The sequence below is a fragment of the Arvicanthis niloticus genome, chromosome 8, assembly GCF_011762505.2.
Source record: "Arvicanthis niloticus isolate mArvNil1 chromosome 8, mArvNil1.pat.X, whole genome shotgun sequence".
In the NCBI taxonomy this organism is placed as follows: Eukaryota; Metazoa; Chordata; class Mammalia; order Rodentia; family Muridae; genus Arvicanthis; species Arvicanthis niloticus.
The window spans coordinates 87,678,304-87,704,266 of record NC_047665.1 but is presented as its reverse complement, the minus strand read 5'-3'; the positions used below and the strand labels follow the sequence as shown (position 1 = coordinate 87,704,266).

The following is a 25,963-nucleotide window of genomic DNA, read 5'->3' as shown; positions in this document are numbered from 1 at the left end:
GTGGCCACAGGGGATCCAGGTCAAACATATTTCTAGGTATTGGGAGCTTCTTAGAAGTGAGGATTTTCCAGGAAGAGGAACTAAAATGGTTCACAGGAGAAAGGTGCAGTGTTCTTCCAGAATCTGCTTAACTGTGAATGAGGAAAGGCAGTAGTAGGGGTCTGCCACAAAACTAGGGATGAGACTAGGGGATTGGATTTGGAGGCACAGAGGGAGAGGTGAAGATCTTCAGTAAGCCTACCTGCCTTGTTGGCTGGAGTGGCCTACAGGTTCCCAGGGAGTGGCCTGCTGGAGTTGAAGATTGGGGTAAAGCAATACCTGGGGGAAGGGAAGTTTGAAGGGGAAGATCTGTGTGATCCACTGGAGATGAGGGTTGGGAGGAAGGCAGGCCATGGCAGATGATCTGCTGTAGGGCTGCGATGGACTGGGGTATTGGATTTGGAGAAGCAGAGGGAAAGGTGACAATCTGCAGTTAGCCTACCTGCTTCCCTGTCCAGAGTAGCCTAAGGATTCTTCATGTCTTATTTTTACATTTATTTATTTTGTGACGTTTATGCTCATGTGTGTCATGAATGTGGAGGCCAGAGGATAATCTGCAAGAATCAGTTCTTTCCTTCTATCATGTGTATTTTGGGACTCAAACTCAGGCTGTCAGGCTTAGTGACAAGTGCCTTTAATCAGTGAGCCATCTTGTCAGTCCGTGTCTGTCTTTTGATAGATAAATTCAATCATCACATTTAAAGCACCTATTTTACAAAATGATCATGCACTGTGATTTTGATTTACACCTATAATGCAATGTTTATTCAACATATGCAATAATCAGGTGTCACATATCACATAACAGAATAAGAAAATTACCATAGAAAAAGTTACAAATATAAAAGGCACTTAAAAACTCAACATTCTTGCATGATACTCTCAACAAGTTGGATACAGAAATGACTGCACCTTAATTTGCTAGTGGCTATATATGTATGACAAGCCAGTGGCTGTCATCATACCCAATGAACGTTCAGAGCCTTTCCTTTAAGATCAAGAACAACGATGTCCCTGCTTGGAACTTATGTTCATCAGAATACTGCAAGTTTGAGCCACTTAAATAAGAAAAAAATAAATGGCATGTAAATAATAAAGACAAAACTGTTTTTATATATTTCCAATCTGAATAGAAGATTGGTAGATCTATCTGGGAAACAGCATCAAAACTCCTAATAAAACCATAACTATAGTGACAAAATACTCCAACAAACTGATTATGACCATACACTCAAGGAATGCTTAAAGAGATATTTGTAATCTATGTTCAATGTAGCAGTGCCAACAATAAAGTGTGTAAACAACCCAAGTGTTCTTTTGTGTAGGGAAACTCTCAGAGGGGCTGGGGAGATGAGGAATTGACTCTGCCTACAAGTGGAAAGCTAGGATGAAACCCAAGTTTCTTAGCCATAGAGGCCACATTCATACATACAGAGACACATGCAAACACACAACACATACACACATACATACAAATACTTTGAGTCTGTGCATAAAAAGAATGTCTACCCCCCTTTTTTAAAGAAAAGTCTGTCATGCAAGACAGTAGAGATGAAATTTGAAAACGGTTTGTTATGTGAAAATAAGCCAGACACACAAAAACTAAAAACAATATATTATCTTATTTAAATATGGAGTGTAGTTGGGCATGGCAATATATGCATTTAATCCCAGCACTTGGGAAGCAGAGGATCTCTGTGAGTTCAAAGCCAGGTTAGTTTACACAGTGAGTTCCAGAGCTAAACAGTGAGAGCCTGTCTTTAACAAGTGAATGTTTATGAGTTATTGTTAAAGGTTATAAACTTTCAGTTATAAAATGAGCAACTTAAAAGTACAATTAGTGAATACAGTCAATAATGTGCATTATCTGAAATTTCTGAGATAGTAAAAAGTGCTTCATAATAATAAAACCAAATTAATGTATCACATTTTAATTAGCCTAATAATTGTTTCATGGTATATTCCATAGAATCTTGTACATCTTAAAATTATTTCATCATTATGTGCAAATATTTAAAAATCTCAAATATTGAAAATGCAATAAATGGCCAAAATAAGCTTATAAAACCACCAAGAAAGCTGTTTCTGCTAGTATACAAGATCTTAAGACACACAAACAATCCCCATATCCTATACATAAAGTTTCCCAAATGTGAACCCCTTTATTGAATGTTGATGACTAATGTCAATAATTACTTTCCAACATTTCGTACTTTCACAAAGTCCTCCACTGTGGTACTGTGAGTAATCTTCAAAGAACTGAGCAGAAATACAATTTTCCACATTGTAAACAGAGTTTACAATTAGAGTTTCTCTCACATACTTATAAAAAGCCGTAGAAACAGTGAAGGCTTTCCATTTTTCTGACTTTGGGAAGCTTCAAAGTGGGTTTGTGTGAGCTGGGTTTTAACATTCTGAACACTTTCTCATTCTTTGAGTTCATGAGGCATCTTTGCAACATGATTTCTTTCATGTCTTTGAAGTCAACTAGGATATAATCCCTTTACAAATGGCTTACACTGATAAGCTCTCTTGCCACTGTGAATCTGGATGCACTGCTAAAACAACAGAACTTCTTAAAGCAGTCTCTTCATTTCCTCCAACCAAAGAATTTATCTCAAGATTTTTTATGTGTTCTGTAAGATGAGAACGACTGCAAGCTATTCCATCACTTTTACATGCATAGGCTTTCTCTCCACTGTGAGTTCTTACATGTTTACTTAGATGAGAGTAAACAGCAAACGTTTTCCCACACTCCTTACAGTCATAGGGTTTCTCTCCAGTGTGAGTTCGCATGTGAATATGAAGGTAGGAGGAACATGTAAATGCTTTTCCACACTCGTTACACTCAAAGGGCTTCTCTCCAGTGTGAATTCTCAAATGTGCAATAAGATAGGAGAAAGAAGCAAAGGCCTTTCCACACTGGTCACATTCGTATGGCTTCTCTCCTGTGTGACTTCTTATATGCTCAAGGAGGCCTGAGGATGTAGTGAAGGCTTTCCCACAGTCTTTACAATTGTAGGGCTTCTCCCCAGTGTGAGTTCGTATGTGTTTTGTAAGACCAGAGCGCACAGTGAATGCTTTCCCACACTCCTTACACTTATGGGGTTTGTCTCCTGTGTGAATTCTTACGTGTTTACTTAGATGTGAAGAAACAGTGAAGGCTTTTCCACATTCCTTACATACATAGGGTTTCTCTCCAGTGTGAGTTCGTATGTGATTATGAAGGTAGGAAGAACATGCAAATGCTTTTCCACACACATTGCACTCAAAGGGATTTTCTCCAGTGTGTGTTCGTAAATGTTTAGTAAGGCTTGTGCGCTCAGTGAAGGCTCTGCCACACTCCTTACATACATAGGGCTTCTCTCCAGTGTGAGTCCGCATGTGAATTCGAAGATAAGAAGAACAAGTGAAGGCTTTCCCACATACTTTACACTCAAAGGGCTTCTCTCCAGTGTGTATTCTCAAATGTATAATAAGGGTTGAGGAAGAAGCAAAGGCTTTCCCGCAATGATCACATTCAAAGGGTCTCTCTCCCATGTGACTTTTCATATGTTTAATAAGGCCTGAGGTGGAAGGGAAGGCTTTCCCACACTCCTTACATTCATAAGGCTTCTCTCCTGTATGTGTTGGTAAATGTTTACTGAGGCCAGAACGCCCTGTGAAGGCTTTGCCACAGTCCTTACATTTATAGGGCTTTATTCCAGTGTGAACCCGAAAGTGATCATTAAGACAGGAGGAATTTCTAAAGCATTTTCCACAAACCTTACATTCAAAGGGCTTCTCTTCAGTGTGAGTTTTTAAGTGCTGAGTTAGTGGATAACACCTAGAAAAGGCTTTCCCACATTCCTTACATTGATAAGGTTTCTCCCCAGTGTGAGTACGCATATGAATATTAAGGTTGGCAGAATATTTAAAACTTTTCCCACATTCCTTACATTCATAGGATTTTTTCCCAGTGTATGTTTGAGCACTGTCAGCATGACTCATAGCAGAGCTAAAAGTATCACCACACTGTACCCATTTAAAGAGTTTGTCTTCACTGTGACTTCTCCCAGTCCTCTGAAGAGATGACTGACTATCAAAGACTTGCTGAAATTCACTGGATTCAAGGCATTTGTTTTGTACACATGTTGTCTGGTAAGCAGTACTTGCAATCATACTGAAGTCTTTTCCATACTGGCATAATTCAGGACCATTGTCTACAGAGGTCTCCTTAGGCCGAGTAGGAAAGACTTGCCCATACTGAATACAATCATAAATGTTCCCTGTGTTCTCAGTACCTATGTGTGTCAGACTGCATGAAGGTTCTTTGACGATTTCTCCAGGTGGCATAAAGTCACAGAGTTCCTTTCCATTATGGCTATTTGACTGTTGATTAAAAAAATAAGAAGATGATACTAAAATTTTTTCAAATATATTAGTATACTTCACTTATCTAAAGACAAGAACGTGATGGGGATGATGGTTTCCCACTTTAATTACATGCATTTCACTCAATGGGAATGAAAAATCTACTGCAAGAATCTTATGTCATCTGTTCTAATTCTGAAAGGCTTCCTGTGCTTCCAGGAAATTGTTTTAAAAGCCTACGGCTATAGGTAAGAATATGTGCTAACGGGAACTCAGATTTCAAACTATGATTAGGACATCTTTCTAGACACTACTCCTGTGGACGTAGGCGATTTCTCTTTAATACCTCTTTATCTGTAAACATTTTGATGAAATTATATGAAATACCCAGTCTATTTCAATGAAAAAATATGAAATATCTCTTGTGACTCTTACCAGTTGTATCTCACTTGACATTTTTAACTGAAAAATATCCTGCTGAGACATTGTCCCTCTGGTGTTAAGTTGTATAGCCCATTCTGAAGTTAAATAACAACAAAAACATGTAAGTGATTCCACGTTTAAATAGAAACATTAATAATATATCTCATTTTAATTTGTTTTCATATTAAACAAACTAAAAACAAAGCTCTTAAATGTTAACAACTCGGCTATGTCTAAGATTTTACAGACTGAGGATTCAGGTTCATGTCAGAATAAAAGAGTCCCTGAGGGCTGGAGAGATGGCTCAGAGGTTAACACTTACTGGTCAAATAAATAAACAAATAAATAAACAAATAAATAAATCACCCAGATCCAGTCCCCACCACCCAAATCAGACCACTCACAACCACTTGTGACTCCAGTTCCTCTTCTGGCCACCACAGGCACCTGCATACACATGGCACACATGAACTCACATGCCCACACACACACATACAAATTAAACAGCAATAATAAATATTTGTAAAAGGTCTTGAATCCAGCAGTCAATAACAATAATGATAATAACATAAACATAATAAAATTATAAAGAGAATAGGCAGCCAAAACTTAGAAATCATTTACTCTGAAATTTAAGTGCCCTGGTAAACAGAAACAGTATTATTAGGAAGAAAAAGAAAGAAAGATTTGGACAATTGAGATTGTAAAAAAGTCTAAGTAGATGGAAAGTAATAGTTTAGAGGTATGAAGATCTCATAAAACATTCATATCCTATGGTCTCAGCCTTCTGACTAAAGTTTTCTCTTCTTGGTAATATACCTTAGTGGTAGAGCACTTGCTTATCTTGCCTTTGTGCCAGCCACAGAAGAGGGAAGAGGGTCCTACTGTATTCCAAATAGACTGAACTCCCAAGATTTACCTTGGTGAACTCTTCTCTTGACTACTCTCAACTCTTCAGCCTCCAAACAAGAGCTGGATCTGGATTTGATGAGCTGACATCCTACACATGAGGAAAGATGCATTTGTGAAAGCGGATCAAGCAAGAAAGGGTATACCTTTCTATGACTTAGAAACTTCAGTTCCAATGACAGCAATGAAATACTGCTAAAGACCCCAATATGTAAACAGCCCTTTTATGTGTTGGTAGGTACTGACTTCATACCTTTAAAGAATAAAGTGATAGTTACAAAGACAAGACAAAACACTAATACTGGGCCAGTTGGATGGCTCACCAGGTAAAATGCTGGCCACTAAGCCTGACCACCTGTTTACATGCCTGGGACATGGTAGAAAGAACAAACTGACTCCCACTAATTGCCTACTAACTTTTAGATATACACCATGACAAAACAAAAAAATAAATGTGAACAGAACACTTTTAAGCACTAATCAAACATAATCAAATATAAAAGGAAGTAAAAGTGAGACAGGTTTCCACTGTGTGGTCTTGACTGTCCTAAAACTCTGTAGACTAGGCTGGCCTTGAACTCAGATAAGCCTGTCTGTACTTCCTGGAGTACTAAGATGAAAGGCATGGGCCACCATATCCACAAGATCTTTGTTATCATGGAGAAAAAAAGTTACATTAGTAGTTAAATAATGCAGTGCATCCAAATCATATGGAAGTACTCTTAAAACAGACATGACTAGGACCCCAAACAGTATTTCTGATTCAGTTTGGCAAAGATAGTCTGATAATTTCCTTTTAATGGAGCACAATAGCAACACTGGTGATTTCAGAAGTGTGTCTTAAGACACAACAGGGCAGATGAGAACATAATAGGACAGAAGATAAGACCTCTTTTTCTTTCCCTCTGCCCCACGACCCTACCCTGCCCGCCTCTCCTCTCCTGCTTTTGCTTATTTTGCTTTTTGAGAGAGTCTCTATATATTCAAATGCACAGAGATGCTTCTGCCTCTGCCTCCCTAGTACTGGAACTAAAGGCGTGCACCACCACATCCAGCCCTCTGTTAGTTGCAACTGTCCTTAGAGCTGCCATCACCAATTCTAAAACACGGAAAAGTCATAGCTGCAATGGCTCAGCAGGTAAAGGGGCTCGCTGCCAAGCATGACAACCTAAGTTTCATCCCTAAAACTCACATGGTGGAATGAGAGATGACTCCCAAAAGTTGTCCCTGAACTCCATTTGTGAACTATAATACACAGAAACACACACCATAAAATAATAAAACGTAATTAGAAAAATATCCATATTGTTGGTTGTTAGAAGCATCTTCAGGGAATGAGGAACCTCACCTGCTGAAGCCAGGTTCTGGTAGTTCTCCAGAGTCACCTCTCTGTATAGGTTCCTTTGTTTTGTGTCCAATAAAATCCACTCCTCCTGGGTGAAGTCTACAGCCACATCCTCAAAGGTCACTGGCTCCTACAATCACACACACTTGGATTTGAGCCAACTAACATCTCTATCCTAGGTCAAAGGAGACTGAGGACAGGGACTGAACGCCTCCACAGAGTTGAGAGTTCTCCAGCAGAGCTCAGTAAAACCAGAAATAAACAGTCAATGTCCTGAAGATGAAGATCAATTACAAATAACTGAAATGCTGAAGTGATGTTCACAATAATCGTAAACCAATATAAAACTTTACTTTTCTCATTGATCTGATAAAATATATGGCAAGAAGCAACTTCAAGGAGAAAGGATTTATTCTGGCTTATAGATAGTCATGAAGAAATACAACTAATCAGTCCTTGAGTGAGGTTTTATTTACTTCCAGAAGCTCTGGAGAAAAAAGTCTGCCTACATGGAAATGTGTCAGCCTGACGAGTGTAACGGCAAGATATACTTTAGTCACACCTGGTAACTACTTGTCCAGCAGTTAGACACTCTCTTTTCCATCTCTGTCTTTTCATTATCAAAGTAGCCTGGGTTCCTAGAAAATAAACCTAGTAGGAAAAAGAAAAAGAAACTGGAGTTATACATAATTCTCAGATTTACATACATGAATGTCATTCTATCCTAGGTCAAAATTCTCATAGAGTCCAACACAGGAAATCAATCAATCAATCTGTCTCTCTCTGTCTCTCTCTCTCTCTCTCTCTCTCTCTCTCTCTCTCTCTCTCTCTCATGCATGGCCCCCGTGTGTGTGTGTGTGTGTGTGTGTGTGTGTTTGTGCACATGCGCCTCTCTCTCTCCCTCCCTCCCTCCATCCTCCTTCCCCCTCTGTCTTTCCCTACACACACACACACACACACACACACACACACACACGTACGTACGTATATAGGACTACCACACAGTGCCAAAGCAATCAAACTAAGAAAAAGGAATGGTGAGCCACACTGCCCTTGAGGACAAGAATATCAGTCTCATTTACAGGTAAAGACCAGTAAGACTAGAAATATGGCCTATTACCTGCCCATGGTGGAATAACTCATGGATGAAATCAAGTAGCACCCATGACCAAAGTACACATATCAGCAAGCTGGCTTATAAAACAAACAACTTCAGCAACTCTTGCCGACTTCAGCATCTGTATTAGTTATTTCTCATTGCTATGATTAAAAAATACTCAACAAGGAGTAACTTTGGGGGCTGGAGTGATGGCTCAGTTGTTAAGAGCACTTTTGCTCTTATAGAGGACCTGTGTTTAGTTCCTAGCACCTACAAAGTAGTTCACAACCATCTAGAATTCCAGTTCCAGATCTAATGCCCTCTTATGATCTCCACAAGCATCAAGCACACATTGGTCCATGGTCACTGTACTGGCTGGTTTTGTGTGTCAACTTGACACAAGCTGGAGTTATCACAGAGAAAAGAGCTTCAGTTGAGGAAATGCCTCCATGAGATTCAGCTGTAAGGTATTTTTCTCAATTAGTGATCAAGGCAGGAGGGCCCATTGTGGGTGATGCTATCCCTGGGCTGGTAGTCTTGGGTTCTATAAGAGAGCAAGCTAAGCAAGCCACAGGAAGCAAGCCAGTAGGTAACATCCCTCCATGGCCTCTGCATCAGCTCCTGCTTCCTGACCTGTGTGAGTTCCAGTCCTGACTTTCTTTGATGATGAACAATAATATGAATGTGTAAGCTGAATAAATCCTCTCCTCCCCAACTTGCTTCTTGGTTATGATGTTTGTGAAGGAATAGAAACCCTGACTAAGACATGCATACATGCAGGCAAAACACATACAGAAAATAATCAAATAAATAAATCTTTTAAAAGATAAAAGAGAAACAACTTAAGAGAGAGCCTATTATGGCTTATAGTTCAAGGGGATGTAATCCTTGAAATGTACTGGAACACTCTCTTCCAGAATGTGAGGGACACATCTAGGCAGTTTATACACATAAGTGGCCAGTGGTGATCTTCAATTCTCTCTATATGGGAAGGCATGGCAGCAGGAGTGGGAGGCTGGCTGACTGCATTGCATCAGCAGTCAGGAAACAGAGAATGAACCAGGAAGTTGGACTGGCCTATAAAACTTCAAGGCCCACCTAACATTGAGCCACTTCCTCCAGCAAAGCTCCACCTCCTGAAAGTTCTACACCTTTTCCAAATAGCACAATAGGCTGGGAACCAAGGGTTCCAGTAAGTCATTGGGGTAATTTCATATTCAAACAACAGAAGCAGCCCTGAACTGGAAGCATGACTGTTCAAGCCAAGAGTACCAACACTTACTCTGTCTGTACAAGGAATATACAATGCATGAGCAAGACTTACTGATGGCTTCCATCCTGTAAAGGTGATGGTGAAATACACTGGAACACTCCCTTCCAGATTTTGAAGGACACGTCACATAGTAGCCACTGGTGATCTTTCCTCTCTCTATGGTGTTACTTGTATTCTTGAAGACATGGATCATTCATCATCAAATATTACCTATTAATCAACAAGCATCATAATTAGTTCTTTCTCTTTCTGATGGGTAGAAGCCACTAAAAATGATAACACATGGGCTGGAGAAATGCCTGACTAGTTAAGAACAGGATGTAAAGTGAGTGAATAAAAAAAGATAAAATAAAACATTGTCCTCTGACCTCCACACTCCTGCTATGGCATGAGCTCTTCTCCATCCAATAACATATACTAAATAAATAAATGTAAAAAGCAGTATCATAAAACACACAAACTATACTCAGGAAAAAAGATTCAGGGTTGCAATTGTTCTAATCATCTATTTAGAGATGAACTGATAAAGCTTTAAGCACTTTGACCCTAAATTATGATATAGGAGACGGCACTCCTTGATGGCATCACCATATAGAATACTCTAGAAATTAACACCTGGCTCACTTACTTTTGTAACAAAAGATTAAAATCAGAACATCATATGGGTTTTGTTTGTTTGTTTGTTTTGCCAGTCTGAACTGTTTCCTACAGCCCAGGCTGGCTCCCTACTAAATATACAGCTGAGACTGTCCCTGAATCCCTCATTATCCTGCCAGTACTTTCCAGTTACTGGAATTGTATGCATTTATCACCATCATGGCCAGCTTCAGTAAAGTTTTACCAAAAAGTCTGTACTAGGGGGCTGCCAAGATGGCTCGGTGTGTAAAATGCTTGCTGCACATCCTGGCAATCTGAACTTGATTCCTCCAATCCACATGAGAGGAGACAGAGAGAACCCACTACAAAGTTGTCCTCTGTCCTCTCCATGCTTACCATGGTACACTCACCTTCACAACACACATACACACACACACACACACACACAAACACAAAGTAGACAACAATAATTAATAATTACACTGCTTGAAAAAAACAATTAGGAGCTGTAAAAACAGTTCAACAATTAAGAGATGTATTGATCTTGTGAAAAGACCAAAATTTGGTTCCCAGAACCCATGTCAAGAGGACCACAACCACCTGTAACTCCAGTTCCAGCTTATTCAACACTCTCTTCTCAGGACCTGCATTCACATGCACAAACACCCATGAAAAACAAACATGCATACATATAATTGAAAGATAAAAAAAAAGGTCTGAAAGTCAGACTATATCTGAAGCACTAGCAAACCAAAGAGAGTCGTTGTATATAAGCAGAGCCCTGTTCTGAGCTTTATGCTTTTGTTCCTAGCAGAGGGCAGAAACCACACAGAAGGTGTGCTGGCTAGCTTTATGTCAAGCTTGAGTCACCTCAGAAGAGGATGTGGAGCAAGAACAACACTCCTCCATTGCTGGTAGGAATGTAAACTTATATAATCATTTTAGAAATCAATTTAGCAGTATCCCAGAAAACTGGGAACCATTCTACCTTAAGACTCAGCTATACCACTCCTGGGAATGTACCCAAATGATACCCCACTATACCACAGGAACACTTGTTCAACTATGTTCATAGCAGCTTTATTCATAATAGCCAGAAATTGTTAACAACCTAGATGTCCCTCAACTGAAAAATGGATAAAGAAAATGTGGTACATCTACACTACCGAATACTATTAAGCCTTTAAAAATAAAGGCATTGTGACTTTGCAGGCAAATGGATGGATCTCGAGAATATCCTGAGTGAGGTAACCCAGTCCCAAAAGGACATGGGTGGTATGTACTCACTTATAAATGGATATTAGCCATAAAGTGCAGGATACCCATACTATACTCCACAGATCCAAAGAAGCTAAACAAGAAAGAAGGCCCAAGCAAGGATGCTTGAATCTCACTTACAAGGGGGAATAAAACAGTTGTAGGGGACAGATAGTGGGACAGAATTGGGTTGGAGAAGAGAATGGGGAGGGGAATGGAGGGGTTTTCAGGAGCAAGTGTGGAGAGAGACAGGGGAGATTGCCAGAGGGCCGTGAGAATGGATAGAAAACTGCAGCTGATGGAGACTGGGGGTTGGAGGTGACTGACATCTTGAGGACATGCCAGAGACCTGGGATGGGGAGGCTCCCAAGGAACCTTGTGGGTGACCTTAGCTGAGACTCAGAACAGTGGGGATATGGAGCCTGAAAAGGCTACCTCCTGTAGCCAGGCAGAAACCCCAGTGAAGCAACTGGGACACCAACCTACCTACAAAACTTTCAACCTAAAATTTATCCTGCCTACAAGAAATGCAGGGGTGGAGAATGGAGAAGAGACTGAGGGAATGTCCAACCAATAAGCTGCCCAACTAGAGACTCATCCCATAGGCAAGCACTTATCCCTGACACTATTAACGATACTCTATTATGCTTGCAGACAGGAGCCTAGCATGGCTGTCCTGAGAGGCTCCACCCAGCAGCTGACTCAGATACAAAGACCCACAGCCAAACATTAGATGGACCTTGGGGACTCTTTATGGAAAAGTTGGAGGAAGGGTTGAGGGCCCCCAAGGGGATAGGAACTCCACAGGAAGACTAACAGTCAACTAACCTGGACCCTTAGGGGCTCTCGGAGACTGAACCACCAACCAAAGAGCATACACCAGCTGGACCTAGGCCCAACCAAAACCCTGCACTTATGTAGCAGATGTGCAGCTAGGTCTTCCTGCAGGTCCCAAACAACTAGAGTAGGGGATATCCCTATGGCTGTTGCTTGTCTGTGGAATCAGTTCTCCTAACTCAACTGTCTTGTATGGTTTCAATGGGAGAGGAAGAGCCTAGCCCTACAGAGACTTGCTGTGCCAGGGTATGAGAATACCCGGGGGTAGGGGGTGGGGAGTTCCACTCTGTCAGAGAAGGGAAGGAGGGACTTTGGGAGGGATAAAGAAGGGGAACACTGATCACAATATAAGGTGAATAAATAAAAAAAGAATTGAACAAAATGAAAACACAACATACAAGCTTATGGGAAACATGAGAGCAGATCTAAAAGGCAAGTTCACAGCACTATGTACCTACATTTAAAAAAATGGTGATATTTCATATTAGTTACCTTAACATCACACCTGAAAGGTTTAGAATAACACCTAAAAGGAGTAGATGGCAAGAAATAACCCAACTCAGGGCTGAAATAAATAAAATAGAAACAAACAAAACAAAGAATCAATGAAATAAATAGGTTGTTCTTTAAGAAAAATCATTAAGATTGATAAACCCTTAGCCAAAGTAACTAAAAGGCATAGAGAGAAGATCCAAATTAATAAAACTAGCGATGAAAAGAAATCCAGAGCATCATAAGGACATACTCTAAAAATCTGCTCTCTACCAAACTGGAAAACCTAAAAGAAATGGGTGGATTTCCTGATATATGCAACCTACCAAAGTTAAATCAAAATCAAATAAACAATTTAAACATACCAATAACCCCTAGTGAAATAGAAGCAATAATTCAAAGTCTACCAACTAAAACAAGCCGAGGACCAGATGGATTCAGCACAGAATTCTACCAGACCTACAAAGAAAAATTAACAGCAACAATCCTCAAATTATCCTACAAAATGCAAACTAAAGGAACAGTATCTAATTATTTTTCCAAGGCCTCAATTACCCTGAAACCTAAAACACCCAAAGACCTAAGAAAAAAAAATGACATACCAATTCCCCTTATAAACATAAATAGAAAAAAACTCAGTAAAATACTTATAAATCAGATCCAGGAACACGTCAAAAAAAAAAAATCATCCATCATAATCAGGTAAACTTAGCCCCAGAGGTGAAGGGATAGTTCAATATACATAAATCAGTAAATGTAATCTACCATCTGTATATTACTCACCTACCTTCTAACCTCTTTTCCTCCTTGAACTCATATAACAGGCCCCCAGACCTTAGTAGACCTTGAAACCTTAACTTAGCACAACTGACTCCATGATGGATGTACCATTCAGGCTGTAACATTCAGCATGCAGACAGCACCACCTGCCAAAAACTAAAACAAAGGCCTAAACCTCAAAGTTCACAGTTTTGGGAAAGTCTCCAAATGTACAAACCTTGCTCTTTTGGCTTCTGTAGCTCTGCTTCTGGATAACTGCTCTTGTTAACTGAAGTATGTCAACCCAGGACATGGTGTTTGAGCTTACAACCTCACCCTAAGTAAGGCTCAGTGCTGTACTGAAATCCCAAACACCCAGTGAAGTCACTGGTGAGCTGATAAAGATTTTCTGTTGGCTTAAACCCATGTCTGAGCAATCTTCACTGCTGAACACCCCACAATACTCAGATTCCACTAAACCTAGTTGTCCTATTGCAAATGACATGGTCTCAGTACAGCTCCATGGCCACAAAATGGCACACAATTGCCAATGCTTGCAGACTGTAACAACTTCTGCCACTGCACAAATAATCCCAAAATCTCGTATCTCTAAACTCTCCACTCTCAAAAATCTCTTATTCCTCAGCCTTCTTTGCTCCCAGCTCTCATCTGAGTCTTCTTTGCTCTCTGCTTGCTCTAATCTCTTCCCCCTTTAATCACGAGGCTCATTTTTCGGAGATTTAAATGTATTTTGGATGTAGACAACATTACAGACTTGTTTTAGTCTGTTCTCCTCTATCAGTAAAGCTAGCTCTGGAGTTGGCTTACGGCCCTGTCTCTCCAGACCCAGGACCCAAAATACAGCCTTCAACCAGGCCACGGGCCTAGGACACCCAAATTATAATCTCTCCTTTTTCCTGTTTATTCATGAAAAAGAAGAAAATGCACTGGCTTGTGACTCAGAAACAAGGGGAAAGACACAGAGTCTTGGTGTGTTTCAATCGCCAATTAGATCTAGTAGCCAGGAAACACCCTCCCTGGATGAGGTCCATTACTGCCCTGCTCCTCTGCTAAAAACAGCAATTTTCCTTATGTTCTTCTATCACCATCATGTTCCTAGTTTTGTAGAACTTTTGCTAAATTCTCATCACATCCAACATTACTCAGTGACTCTGGCTAGTCTAGAACTCACTCTGTAGACCAGGCTGGGCTTGAACCCAGAAATCCACCTACCTCTGCCTCCCAAGTGCTGGAATCAAAGCTGTGTACCTCCACACGTAGCTCATCTAACTTCTTAGGAATACTTCTGCTGTCATCTCCCAATGTTTCCCTGGTACACTGCATCTCTCTTAATCCTGCCACCTTACTTCCTTTACCAGATGGAACTAGAAGAGGATAAACCCAACTGCAATCAAATAACGGGTATACTTCTTTCCCTGGGAGAGGCCTGCTAGAAACACCTACAGAAAACACAAAACTGATTTCATTTACTGACGGTTCTTATTTACGAATGAACAAGGACACTTTCCTGCACAATATGCAGTTACCTCCACTTCTGACATAATTGAGAACGCTCATATGCCTGGGATTTTATCTGTCTAATGGCTGAACTCATAATGTTAACTAGAGCAGGTCATTTAGCAAAACACAAAATAGCTACCATTTACACAGACAGTCGGCACACAGTTGGAGTGGTGTGTGACTATGCCATGCTGTAGAGACAGAATGTATGACTTCTGGCCAGTTGATTTGAAATAGTCAACAAATCTTGGAATTACTAGGTGCTGTCCATTTGTCCCAATAATTAGCCATTGTTAAAATCCTAAGACATTCTAAAACAAACACTGAAGCAAAGAGTAAATTTGATTAATAAAGAGCTGTATTACATAGAACCAAATGCCCCAAGAGTCTGCCCTGGTTTTGATGACCACTCTAGCTCTGAACTCCTTTCAGATGTCTCCACAATAACAAAAATGAGCCTGGCAACAGAGGGGCTAGTGTAATCTCAACTTCCAGATCAACTTCTGAATGGATCCAAATGAGAAGTTCCCAGGAGACAAAGAACTAAATGAACTAAAACCAGGTGATTTCCTCTACTATGTAAGACGTTACATCAAAGACTCGCTTCAACCATGTCGGAAAGGAGGACTTCACCAGGTTATTTTACTACCTCCTATGCTGCAAAATTTCAGGGAACAGACACATGGATTCATATTTCCCACCTCAAACATGCACCAACTCTTCGTGAGAACACATCCCCTGGACTTCAGAAAGAATGGATGATACTCACCTTTGACTGAGTTATCAACCAAGAGCTACTAAGTAAACAGCCTCAAAATCCTAACTCATATCTACATATATATACATCTTCTAGAATTTTTCTGAGAAACCTAACATTTTTTTCAGAAATTTTCCTTAGACGATAGATACAATGGTAATTTTAGGAACTTTTATTCTACACCCTTTTCTTAGCTGTGTCTTTATTGTGCCTGGTGTTCTACCCAAACCTCACATTTTGCTTAAACCAAGTTTTTATGCTTAGAAAGATTCAACATTTTTACTATATCCAGAAAAAGGGTTGCCTTTATTAATTCAATATACTTTCAATAAATATAAATTCCGGACTGCAAGAGTACTAATTTAGAAATACCCAAGGGAATTTCCTTCATAGAGTTAGATCTATAACTCTCATACCCAAAGCAACAGAAATTTTTCCCACTAAGGAAAGAGAAAATCTAATTGGATTCAACCAATTAAGACTACTGCATTGCCACTGATGTAGAAAATGAGAAAAAAACAACAAATTCCTAGCTATAATGTCCAATCTAATGCAGCTGCCCGTGTTTCCTGTCACAGCATAACCTGCCCTGATAACCATTTTCCCTTTACATGTGGCTGGATATCCCACAGTATGAGACCTAATCATACTTACCAATCACACGCACTCCAGTCACAGGAGTAACTCGGTGGACACAGTTTCCAAGTGATGTAACTACTACCCTCAGAATGGAAGGCTCTAGGAAGCCCTGTGGCACACACAGACTTCTGCCTACCAGGAGTGTTCTCTACTCTCTGACTCTTGTATAGGATACTCTGAGATTTGAGGGTAGCTATTCCCCACCCCTTCCCTTCTCCCTCTCCCTCCAGCCCCACTCACTCCAGCCCGGCCCAAGGGTAACTCTTTTTATCCAAACTGTACCAAAGCTATTAGTCTCCAACAGCAACATTCACAGTAGATTAATCAAAACTGGCCAAATGCTAGCACCCAAAGAGACCTTACTGAAAATATAGGTGCTGGCTCGGAATTCTAGGACAAACTGAATTCACTACAAATGAGGAAAAGACATCCCTTAGAAAAGAATTGACTTTCAAAACTAGGACTTATAGAAAGGATGCTATTTCAAGAAAAGGTGAAAGGACAGGAAAAGGATGTGCTATGGAGCTGGGTCACAAACACTAGGCAGACTATACAGGACTAGATCCCAAACACAATGAGGCTAAACATGATTACGCTAATGAAGCCTGTTAGAAATAACAAGCTTTAGGATGCTAGCACTTAAATACCTGTTCATCAGGACTAACCAACCTTTAGGAACTTCATTCCTGCCTGGGTCCAGCCCAGTGAAGTTGACAGGATTTCTAAAAGGACATATGGAATCCCCAATGGAGTAATAAGTCATATGCAATGGTTAGGGGAATCTTGCAGCTCTGACTGACTAGCAATCAGGTTGCTTCTTTATTTATACATGTTTCACAGAACAAAGACAAACTAATGATATCCAAGAAGTACAGATTATATCATTTTGTCTCAGGATATGTGTTTGATTTTTTTGTTTCATGTCCAGAGGTTCCAAAGACAGTTATAATTAGAAAGTACAGATAGAACAGATTGCATTTTTATTATCGGCACCATAACCTCAATTCAAAGAATCTAAAGAGTGTCTCCACCAAAGCAAACACATTTATATATGGCATTCTGCTTACAGACTAGCAGTAACTGCACTTTTAAAGTGCTCCAAATAAAAAATATCTGAACCAGTCTTTTGATGAGTAGCAAATGTTACTAACTCCTTTAACTTATATCATTTCATCATTTGTTATTAAGTAGAAAAGATTATTTTTGTCAATCTATTTATTAAATTCTATTCCTCTAGGACTGTATGAACCCCTATCTTTAAACATTTTCAGAAAGCTCTAAGTGTACTGAAAAAAAGAGGCCTTGAATCTGTTACTAATTCTTCTGACCAGTCAGTTTTGTCAACGATTTCTAAGTTTACTCTGTTCTACTTACAGTTGTTGAGTCTGCTTAAGGGCAGATACCCCAAAGAAGATGGAGTCATGGCCTCATAAAGAAATTCCTAGCACACATACTTGCTCATACAAGTATACAGACAAAAACAAATAAATGATAAAAATAAACATGGGGGCAGGGGAACACCTTTGATGGGGAATTAAAGCAAGAACAACCAAAACTGTATTTTTGAACAATGTAGAGAATCTCTTTCTACAAAAAAATGTATGTTAATGACATTTTTCAACATCTTTATTTTTTTGATTCACATGTTTTATGTGTATAGTGTTTTGGTTGTATGTCTGTCTGTGTGCCATGTATGTGCCTGGTGCCCATGTAGATCAGAAGAGGGGGTCAGATCCCCTGAGACTGGAATTAACGATGGCTGTGAGCCACTATATAGGTACTGGGAATAGAACCTGGGTCCTCTATAAGAACAACAAGGGTTCTTAACCACTGATCCTTAGTCTTTAATTTCTTTATTTTATAATGTATTACCAGACACTTAAAGCTCAATTACTAAAATTGCAATCTTCAAACTATTTCCTTTAAAATTAACAGTTCAAAATTAAAGTTTAAAGAAAAGATCACATTTACACCAAAAATCCTATGAGGCTAATTAGGATAATTAGAACTTAATGATGGCTGCAGATCTAGAGCCAAAATCATCTGGGGCTATGTTTGTCTCCTTAATAACCATCTAACGCCCACCTCTGTATCTATCCTAACACAACGTCAACTGTCAGGGAAAACCTTTATCCTGTAGTCTTAGCAGAACACCAGCTTCCACCAGCTCAAAGGGTAACATGTAGTAGCTTTTCACCTGCTTGGTTACAACCCAGCTTTACCCAAGGGTCCCACCAACGTTTTGAAATTGCTTTCATTTATGATTTTTGGCCTAGAACTATAAAATGTTCGTGTAGCCAGGTGTAATCATCTTTGCCTTTAATCCTAAGAATTCAGAACAAAGAGCCAGGCCAGACTCTGTTCCAGACCAGCCTGATCTACTTTGGGAGTTCCAGGTCAGCCAGGGTTACATCATGTCACTCTTTCCGTGTAGCCTGGTTAGCAGAAAAATAAATAAAAATACTAATAAATCAAGTAACCACTTCCACAATGGAACATGTTATTTGGGGAAACACATATTCCCTGGTCTTTGTCATTATTTGGTTCAGGATCAACTTTTATTTCCTTTAAGGCGAGACTATTTTTTTTCTTCATCAACACAACCCACCCAAACATTTTTCTGCAGAAATAAATCAACCGAAATACTTCAATAGTCTCCACGCATTCCTCCTACAGGTCCTTGTTTTGAATCCCTGTGGGCAGGGCCTAAGAAGTTCAGCTAGAATGACTCAAGGAGTTTTGTTTTGTTTTTCCAGTACACTCGCGTTTACATCCACACCGACAACTAAAAAGATGGCTTTTTACCCAAATGTAACTAAGTGTTGGAAACAAATAAGGGGCGTGCAAAGAGGGTGCCGTTTTGCTGATGACACATTCGTCTGTAAATACAAGGTGGCAACGCCCTCTCAACAGCTTTCACCTCACACTCACCTGAACGAGCCAATTCCTTTAAATAACGACGGAGACCCAACCGCGCAGCGGAGGTTCCGGTCGCGCTGGCCCGCACAGGCCGAGGAAGTACAGCCGCCGAGGGGCCGACACGCCTCTCCCTATTCGCCTGCGGGGACCGCCTCTGAGGAGCAAAGGAACTCCATACCCTAGAGCCCGCGCCGGAAGAGTCGGAAGGTAACACTGCCGGCAGTACTTCCGCTTCCGGCCTGGGGCTGTGGGAGCTGTTCTTACTCCTGCTCCGGCCGTTTGGAAGACGTTCAGGGAAAGAATTTACTTAGTTGGTATCACCAGCGTCTCATACAGATTGTCGACCACGGAGATGGAAAATGAACCCCACAACCCAGAGCTGGAGCGTAAGAGACCGTGGAGGGCGGCTGACGTCACTTCTGTTTTCTTCGACTACAGTGGCCTCCGGCTTCGGTTTACCCTGAGTTTACGTCCCTTCGGGCAGGGCAATTACAGTTTCCTGCCCCAAGAGTGGCTTTACCCCAAGTCGATTTAGAGACTCTGCTGGCCTGGCCGTTATCCTTGTTTAAGGCGACAAGCAGACCAACGACAGGAGTTGTGCCTGGGCTGTGTGGACACAGGACAGACCTGTCAGCGCCAGCTCGTCGCCCAGTGTTGCTCTTGTTAGGTTTGTGAGTCCTGATGCAACTACTGAAGTATCCAGATACTTGTGTCTCTGGTCACAGAATTAGACGAGAAACACGTCGTTAGACGTAAAGACAGTTTATTAAGAAAAAGAAAGTAGGATCGATGAGATGGCTCAGAGGGTAAAGGAGCTTGCCTCCAAGCCTGATAACCTCAGTTCAGGACCCAGCGAGCCGAACCTCCACAAGTTGTCCTCTGACCGTCACACGTGCACCCGCACTCTCAACCACATTATACAAAAAATAACTAAAAGAAAATTGGGGCCAGGCATAGCGACCCACATCTTTAATTCCAGAGTTCGCAGGAGTCAGAAGCTGAGTTGAGTCCAGTTGGGTCTACATAAATAATTTCAAAGTAGTCAGGGATATAGGGACACACAAACGAGAAAGAAAGGAAGGAAGAAATTTAAAGAGGGTGGGGAGCACTCCTGAAAATGGGAGTGACCTAGAGAGCCTAGAAAAAAATCTGTTCCAAAAGCGCTGGGCCAAGAGCCTTATGACCCTTAACGTAACATGTATATAGTACCTGCCTCTCATAAGTATGTGAGGGCTTCTTTTGAGCATGCTTCATATATGTTATACATGTTAAAGCCCCATGAGGAAGTCTTTTTCTGCCAACTGGCTTTTATATGTTTAATATTGGTGTAGCTTCTTGCAGCCTCTCCTGTCACAACACTCTCCTAGTGACTGTATGTCCCTAGAGCCCTATTAAAGCAGAAGAGAAAAATGAAAGTTTGGGGGACATGAGTAGGAAAAGCCTGAAGAAGTAGGTCTACCTTGTCTGTCCTGCTAACAGACTCAGAAAAATTAAGATAAGCTATAGGCTCTGGCGGAGGGGAGAGTCCTACTACTATGGTTTTGCTAAATGGTGCTGTTGTTAATTTGCCTTCTAAATGTTTATACCCATATATTGATGCTGCCCTCAGTCTTGACCTTTCAGTCCTTCCCCCACCCCCACCCCCCAAGCCCCCACAGTGGGCAGTGAGTAATTCAGAGACTTATAATGGGTCAAAGTGCTGAGAATAAGCAACTCTAAAGTTCTCAGCCTTAAATAGGAAATCAGTATCCTTCTTTCCAAGGCCCAGGAAACATCAAAGAAGAGAGGGTTAAAAGAATATAAGCTGGAGGGTGGAAAGGAGTATTGTGAACACTGTGTTCTGAATGTGACCAATACACTTGTGAGCTCCTAGGAGCAATGGCTGGGCACATCAGCTTCTAAGACACAGAATGTCCTACAGGAGAAGTTCTTTAAGCCACAGGTTATTTACTAAGAGGTGAAATATTCTGTCCTATAGGGAAGCTCCTTAAACTCAAGAAGTAAGCGACTCAGTGGTATCAGGAAGTTCCTGAAATAGACAAGATTCACTAGATCCCTTTGAGATGCTCTCAAGCTGGCCTGTCTAGAAGAGGCGCATGCCAGCTGAACGGCCTGGAAGAAACAGATAAGCCATGCTGCCTACAAAGAGATTCATGATAACCTACCTAGAAAGGACACTCTCCAGCCTGTTATGAAGCCTTCAAGCTGTACAGTATGCCCCAGGTTCCCAGCTTTTGTAAGCTGTCATCCATGCTGGGGTGGGCTTCGGTGGGATAGCTATCTTGGAGTTATTTCTGCTCCTGTAAGTAACACTTCACCCATATTCTTGTAAATGACCCCAATAAAACTCATTTTTTCACCAAATTGTACTTTGGTGGTATCTATACTTTGGTATGTCATCACTTCTCTGTCTGATATGAATAGATGTTTATTCATGTCTCTTCAGGAATAGTGTCACACAAGGGATCATGAGGACCACACCTCTCCCTGAGGAGCTATAAACTATAGCTTGTTAGGCATTGCTGGAGGACAGGGAGTCCTATTTTTTAGTGATACAATCATTAGCAAATTGTTCTTGCTCAAGTAAATAAGCGTGTGTGAGAGTGTTTTCTCACACAAGGGTATCTTGGCAATCAGGAGCCAGGGAATACCAGAAAGTCACACCATATAACCTGATAGGCATTCTCTACCAACAAAATGAGCCAATTCAAGCCCTATTAAAGTGTAAAGGCAGGTCTATTGGGGGTACCTCCCAGGCAAATTCACCAACCACACAGGAGGGGGTCAAAGAGGAAGACAAAGGGGAAGAGTAAGAGAAAGGGGGAAAGCTTGGGTACAGAGAAAGAAGAGAGATAACCAAATGTCCAGATTATACAATGAATAATCGCTAGGTGAGAGGAAGCCCAGCACCTTGTTTGGAAAGTTCAGCATAAAGGGCAGAGTATTCCAACCAAACTGTAACAGAGACTGGGGGATACTGGGAGAACCTGGAGTGCCCCTTGGTGGCACCTTGGAAATGGTTGGGGTGGTTTTTATAGGGGCTTTGAACCATGAGCATACATGATCATACACAGTGAAATAGTGGGAAAGTACAGCATTCATGGGCATACTGCTTGGCAGTTAACCCTGAGTCATGAGGGTGGTGATTTCCAAGTCCCAGGTGTGAGGACAGGCCAAAGGTGATTTTCCACTGACCTCTCACCTCATAATGTGCCAATATCGCAAGCAGCAGGCCACAAAAATAATAGGAAGACATTGGGATGAAGAAAGAGTTCGGTAGAATGAGAAAGGTGAGAGAGGAGAATGGGAGGCATATGATTAAAGTATTGTGAAATTATGAATTAAAACAAGACACCACTGGGGCTGGAGAGTTTGTTTAGCAGTTAAGAATATTTGTAGCTCTTGCAGAGGACCTGGGTGTAGTTCCCACTGTCAACCATCTGTAAGCCCAGTCCTAGGGGATCCGACGGCCTCTTCAAACTCTTCTGACTTCAAATAGGCTTCATCCCAAGGATGCACAAATGGTTCAGTATAGGAAACTCCACCAACATAATCCCCCATATAAACAAACTGAAAGAAAAAAATCGACTGATCATCTCACTAGATGCTGGAAAAAGCTTTCACAAAATCCAACACCCCTTCATTTTAAAAAGTCTTGGAAAGATCAGGAATACAAGGTGCATACCTAAACATAATAAAAACAATATACAGCAAGCCAATAGAAAACATCAAATTAAATGTAGTGAAACTTAAAGCAATCTCACTAAAATCAGGGACAAGACAAGGCTGTCCAATCTCTCCTTATCTATTCAAAATAGTACTTGAAGTCCTAGTTAGAGCAGTAAGACAACTAAAGGAAATCAAGGCAATACAAATTAAAAGGAAGAAATCAAAGTATTGCTATTCACAGATGATATGATAATGTATGTAAGCAACCCAAAAAATTCTACCAGAGAACTCATACAGCTGATAAACACCTTCAACAAAGAGACTGGATACAAAATTAACTGAAAATAATGTAGCTTTCTTTTATACAAACAATAGGAAGTTGAGAATTGGTCTTTCCAAGTCTGTGAAGAATTCTGATGTAATTTTGATGGGAATTGCATTAAATCTGTACATTGCTTTTGGTAACATGGCCATTTTTCCCTATATTAATCCTACCAATCCATGAACATGGGAGATCTTTCCATCTTCTCAGTTCTTCTTCTGTTTTTTTCTTCAGGGACTTATATAGTTCTTATCATACAGATCTTTCACTTGCTTGGTTAAAGTTACACAAAGATATATTTATTATTTGTGGCTATTGTGAAGAGTGTTATTTCCCTAATTTCTTTCTCAGCCCATTTATCATTTGTATGAAGGAAGGCAACTGATTTCTTTGAGTTAATTTTATATCCAGCCAGTTTGATGAAGTGTTTTTATCAGCCATAGGAATTTTCTGGTAGAATATTTTTAGGTCACTAATGTATACTATCATATCATCTGATAATAGTGATACCTTGACTTTTTACTTTCCAATTTGTGTCCCCTTGGTCTCCTTTTGTTGTCTTGGTGCTCTAGTTAAAACTTTGAGTACTGTATTGAGGAGAGAGAGAGAGAGAGAGAGAGAGAGAGAGAGAGAGAGAGAGAGAGAGAGAGAGAGACTGAGACTTGTCCTTGAACTTAGAGGTATTACTTCAAGTTTTCCCTCATTTAATTTGATGTTGGCTATTGGTTTGCTGTATAGTGTTTTTATTTTGTTTACATATGTGCCTTGAATTCCTGATCTCTCCAAGACTTTTAACATGAAGGGTTGTTGGCTTTTGTCAAAGGCGTTTTCAGCATCTACTAAGATGATCATGTGATTTTTTTTTCTTTCAGTTTGCTTTATGGTGGATTATGTTGAGGGATTTCCTATATTGACTCATCCCTGCATCCCTGGGATGAATCCTACTTGATCATGGTGAATGATCACTTTGGTGTGTTCTTGAATTCAGTTTGCAAGAATTTTATTGAGTATTTTTGCATCTATGTTCATAATTGGTCTGAAAGACTTTCTTGGTTGGGTCTTTGTATGGTTTAGGTATCAGAGTAACTGTGGCCTCATAGAATAAGTTAAATAGTGTTCCTTCTGGTTTTATTGTGTGGAATATTTTGAGAAGTACTGGTATTAGCTCTTCTTTGAAGGTCTGGTAGAATTCTTCACTAATACCATCTGGCACTGGGCATTGTTTGGTTGGGAAATTTTTAATGACTGCTTCTATTTCCTTGGGGATTATTAGACTGTTTAGATAGTTTATCTGATCTTGATTTAACTTTGGTATGTGGTATCTGTCTAGAAAATCATCCATTTAGTCTAGATTTTCCAGCTTTGTTGAGTATAAGCTTTTATAGTAAGATCTGATGATTTTCTTTAATTTCCTCAATCTCTGTTGTTATGTCTTTCTTTTCATTTCTGATTTTGTTAATTTGGATACTGTCAGTGAGGGTTTATCTATCTTGTTGATTTTCTCAAAGAACCAACTCTTGGTTTTGTTGATTCTTTGTAGTATTCTCTTTGTTAATTGGTTGATTTCAGCCCTGAGTTTGATTATTTCCTGCTGTCTACTCCTCTTGGGTGTATTTGCTTCTTTTTGTTCTAGAACTTTCAGATGTGCTGTTAAATTGCTAGTATAGGATCTCTCCAATTGCTTTAAGAAGGCATTTAGTGCTATGAATTTTCCTCTTAACACTCCTTTCCTTGTTTCACATAAGTTTGGGAATGTTGTGCCTTCATTTTCATTAAATTCTAGAACATCTTTAGTTTCTTTCTTTATTTCTTCTCTAACCAAGTTATTATTGAGCAGAGCATTGTTCAGCTTCCATATATATATGTGGACTTTCTGTTGTTTTTGTCATTTAAGTCCAGACTTAATCCATGGTAATCTGATAGAATACAAGGGATTATTTCAATCTTGTATCTCTTGAGGCTTGTTTTGTGTCTGAGTATATGGTCAATTTTTGAGAAGGTACCATGAGGTGCTGAGAAGATTTATTCTTTTGTTTTGGGGTAAAATGTTCTGTAGATATCTGTTATATCCATTTGGTTCATAACTTCTGTTAGTTTTACTGTGTCTCTAGTTTCTGTTTCGATGACCTGTCCAATGGTAAGAATGGGGTATTGAAGTCTCCCACTATTATTGTGTGGAGTTCAATGTGTGTTTTGAGTTTTAGTAAAGTTTCTTTTACAAATGTGGGTGCCCTTGCATTTGAGGCATAGATATTCAGAACTGAAATGTAATCTTGGTGGATGTTTCCTTTAATGAGTATGAAATATTCCTCCCCATCTCTGTTGATTAATTTTGGTTGAAAGTCTATTTTGTTGGATATTAGAATGACAACACAAACTTGCTTCTTCAATCTATTCACTTGGAAAATCTTTTTCCAGCCCTTTACTCTGAGGTAATATCTATCTTAGATGTTGAGGTTTGGTTTTTGTATATAGCAGAATTATGGATCCTGTTTTTTCATCCATCCTGTTAACCCATGTCTTTTTCTTTCTCATTCATTTATGTATTTAATCACTTTACATCCTGATTGCAGCTACCTTCCTTCTAGTCCCTCCTCACAGAGCCCTTCTCCCCATCCCTAGCTCCTTCTCCTCTAATAATGGGGAGGAACTCCCTGGATATCGTTTCACTCTGGCACATAAGTTACTGCAGAACTAGGTGCATCCTCTCTCACTGAGGTCAGACCTGGAGGCTCAGTTACAGGGACAGGATC

At 40.2% G+C, this 25,963-nt stretch overlaps 1 protein-coding gene across 3 annotated transcripts; it reads right to left on the bottom strand.

Annotated features, from left to right (window-relative positions):
* Positions 1 to 775: 775 nt before the first annotated feature.
* Positions 776 to 19,418, bottom strand: LOC117714361 (uncharacterized). 3 transcript variants are annotated; one of them, XM_034511082.2, is made up of 7 exons: positions 19,232 to 19,418; positions 9,493 to 9,651; positions 7,632 to 7,720; positions 7,073 to 7,199; positions 5,735 to 5,815; positions 4,828 to 4,910; positions 776 to 4,410 (listed from the first exon to the last, which is right to left on the bottom strand). In XM_034511082.2, the coding sequence occupies exons 2-7, from the start codon at positions 9,632 to 9,634 to the stop codon at positions 2,554 to 2,556; spliced, it is 2,379 nt and encodes a 792-aa protein (XP_034366973.1). In that variant the 5' UTR covers positions 9,635 to 9,651; positions 19,232 to 19,418; the 3' UTR covers positions 776 to 2,553. The 3 variants fall into 3 exon arrangements, with proteins under 3 accessions (XP_034366973.1, XP_034366974.1, XP_034366975.1); XM_034511083.2 differs by lacking the exon at positions 7,632 to 7,720 and having other exon boundaries at positions 19,232 to 19,394; XM_034511084.2 differs by lacking the exons at positions 7,073 to 7,199; positions 7,632 to 7,720; positions 9,493 to 9,651; positions 19,232 to 19,418 and adding an exon at positions 5,220 to 5,262 and having other exon boundaries at positions 5,735 to 5,801.
* Positions 19,419 to 25,963: the final 6,545 nt, after the last annotated feature.